Source organism: Parus major, chromosome 23 (assembly GCF_001522545.3).
Source record: "Parus major isolate Abel chromosome 23, Parus_major1.1, whole genome shotgun sequence".
Taxonomy (NCBI): Eukaryota; Metazoa; Chordata; class Aves; order Passeriformes; family Paridae; genus Parus; species Parus major.
In genome coordinates this window covers 1,574,674-1,577,794 of record NC_031791.1, presented here as the reverse complement: position 1 = coordinate 1,577,794, position 3,121 = coordinate 1,574,674, and the positions used below count along the sequence as shown (strand labels likewise).

The following is a 3,121-nucleotide window of genomic DNA, read 5'->3' as shown; positions in this document are numbered from 1 at the left end:
CCATCAGGATGACTTTAATGGCCATCAGGATGCTTTTCCACAAGAGAGGAGCAGATCATCCAGTGTGAACTCCTGGGCCTGGGGCAGCTTTTCATCAGGCACTTTCTCAAAGAGCTGATCCGTGGCAGGAGGTGGTTTTAAGGCAGAGCAGGAGAACCAGGGCAGTCTCCCTGCCCTCGGAGACGGGCGTGGGGAGCTGCCCAAGGAAGCTGGAGCGTCCTGAGCCCCGCTGAGGATGCCAAGTCCCTCCAGAGCTGAGCTCTCCTCTCCTTCCTCCCCTTCCAGCACGAGGCCGGACCAACCTGGAGCTGCGGGAGAAGTTCATCCTGCCGGAAGGAGCCTCACAGGGAATGACCCCGTTCCGCTCGCGGGGCCGGAGATCCAAACCCTCCTCCCGGGCGGCCTCCCCGACACGATCCAGCTCCAGCGCCAGCCAGAGCAACCACAGCTGCGCCTCCATGCCCTCCTCTCCAGCCACTCCCGCCAGCGGAGCCAAGGTGGGGTGAAGCTCCCCCTGCCCTTCAGAAGCTGCTCTCCAAAGCCCAGATGAGCAGGAGGAGGGAGGCTGGGGTTTGAGGAAGGTTCTGGAAGGTGCTCAGTGGAAGGTGGGATGGGGGTGGGATGGGTTTCCAGTTTTCCAGCCTTGGATCCCTGTGGCGGCACAGGAGGGTCCCCAGCGCTCACTGAAGCTCCTGGGGCTGGGCTGTGCTGTCAGGAGGAAGCCATCACCCCTCACCTCTCCTTCCCCACCATGCCATTATTTCATCACCTTTTGGGTTTTTCCCCTTTATTTTAATTTGTGTAACTCCCCTTCTCCCTCCATTTTTGTGCCATTTTCCAGATACTCTCCCATTTCTCTTTTATTTTTTTTTTTCATTTTTAAATTTTTTTTCTTCCATCCCACCTCTCCTCCCCTTCCTTGGCTTTTCCATTTCACAGACTCCACATCACTTCTCCCGATGTTATGACAAACCCTGGTTGATAAACAGTAAAGCGAGCACCCCCCTGAGGGGATTCGATTATTCCGACTTCCAGCTCCCGAGCGCCGAGGTAGAGTATGGTCTGCCAGCCCCAAGGAGCTGCTGCCAGGCTGGAGTGCCCCTGCCACGGAGTCATCCCACTCCCCTGCCTGCTCTTAACGCTTTCCTCGCGGTAGAGCAGCGCTTGTAGCACCGCTAACGCTCCGACTGTTGGCGTTTTTCATCAGTCTCCAACTCGGATTAAAATTCAATCCCCATCAGAGCAAAGCTTTCAATTCACCTTCACCCGCTTCCCAACCCGTGTTAATCCTCTGGTGATTCGAAAAATATATTAATTTTCCATGCTTTATTGGAAAGGGGACGCCTTTGGCTTCCCGAAAAATTGAAATCCGGCAGCCGAGTTGAGACTTGAAAATCGGCTGCAGCCGTCACCACGCCGCCTCGGTTTTATGGAGAGCTTGTGGTTGGCACCGTGTTGAAGCACGTCTGGCGTGTCCAGCCACCGCCTTGATGCTCCCAGGAGGATGAATTTGGGTTTCCCTGAAGTTTTTCAGCCTCCTCGTGGGCTTTTCCTGCCCTTGCAGGGGTTTCCTTGCAGGGTGGTGAGAAGCGCTGGGTAGATCGTGGTGGTTCGCTGCGCTGGTGAGGTAACTGTGTCTTGCTCAGCGGTGTTTCCATGTGGAAAATGGATTAATTTGATTCACCAGGCCAGGAGAACTTCCCCAATTTCCCCAAATTGATGCTTGCTGCCTATTTTGAAATAGGATCAAGGATGAGAATCGAAATCTCTGGTGATGACCCTGAAAATCGTGTGTTAATGGATTTTGATTCCCTCAGCTGCCCCTCTCCCCCTGCAGCTCCAGTTTCATCACATCCCAACATTTCTGAGGTTCCCAAAAACCACAAAATCCCAGGGGATGGAGGAAAAAAAGGCATTTCTCTGTGGGAAATGCCCTCTGGGCTCTGTGTCCATCCCTCCAGGGATGCAGCACCCCTAAAAACCCCGGGGCTGGGGGACACCCCAGGCAGGCGCTTTCCAAACCCAGGGCTTTGGATGGTGAGCAGGAACTGGAGCTGCCTTTTCCAGCTGGATCCAGGTGCCCTTGCCCTGCTGGCACCTTCCCCTTGGCTTCCTGCAGCAGCAGCAGCGGGAGCAGAGTTGCCTGTTGTGCTGCTTCACCCCACACCAGCTGCACTTCCCACATCTTAAAGGTCAGGAAAAGGCAGCCAGAGCTGATCTGCTGAGCTTTGTGTCCATCATTTTTCCAGTTTGGCTGTCTCTGGGCGCTGGGAGTGGTGTAGACATCAGCACCAGGGTGTCCCTGCACCTCTCCCCACAATGGGTTGTGCTACTCAAGGTCCCAAGTCGGGTTTGACCTTCCAAAATTCTCCTGAGCTGCTTGGATGCTAAAATCCCTCTTCTTCCCTGTTCCACGTTGCCTTTTGTGGAGGTCTCAAGCCCAGCTGATGCCGTCTCCTAACAGCTTTGCTTGGGATTTTCTTCTTCCCAACAAATCCCTGCAGCTCACAATCTGCCATTCCCCTCCAAATTTTCAGGATTTGGGTTTTTCCCTTTCTTGATGAAGCGCAGAAACAGCAGCTGGTGCCCTCCCTGACCCTTGAGATGGGGCTTCTTTAGATGCCCAGATTTTTGCCGCGGATCTCTCTGGGATGTGATGCGGTCTCGGTGCAGGTGACAGCTGAGGGATGTCCTGTGTGTGCTTCCTCCCAAGGTCACCCCCTCGGCGGGCAGCAAGCTGAAACGCCCCACCTTCCACTCCAGCCGCACCTCCCTGGCTGGGGACACCAGTAACAGCTCCTCACCCGTCTCCACAGGTGCCAAAACCACTCGGGCAGGTGAGCGAGGGGGAAAAATCCCCCCGGAGCAGTGGAGAAAATACAGAATATTTGAGGGGTGGGTGGTGGGGGAGGAGATGCTGGCACAGCTCTGCACTCCAAGGAATTGCTGAAATTTGGGACCCTGATGTTGAACCTGCCAGCTCAGGGGTGCTGGTGGGGGCAGGTTTGGGGTTTTGGGGGTTTCACACTTAAATCAATCCTGATGTTGAACCTGCCAGCTCAGGGGTGCTGGTGGGGGCAGGTTTGGGGTTTTGGGGGTTTCACAGTTAAATCAACCCTGA

The 3,121-nt window shown here is 55.1% G+C and overlaps 1 protein-coding gene across 1 annotated transcript in view; it reads left to right on the top strand.

The window, feature by feature from the left end:
* Nucleotides 1–3,121, top strand: part of MACF1 (microtubule actin crosslinking factor 1) — a 156,033-nt gene that overhangs the window by 149,675 nt on the left and 3,237 nt on the right. The window contains exons 93-95 of the mRNA XM_033519639.1: nucleotides 286–497; nucleotides 940–1,050; nucleotides 2,714–2,837. Coding sequence (XP_033375530.1) covers nucleotides 286–497; nucleotides 940–1,050; nucleotides 2,714–2,837 — 447 coding nt within the window. The remainder of the gene's footprint in view (nucleotides 1–285; nucleotides 498–939; nucleotides 1,051–2,713; nucleotides 2,838–3,121) is intronic.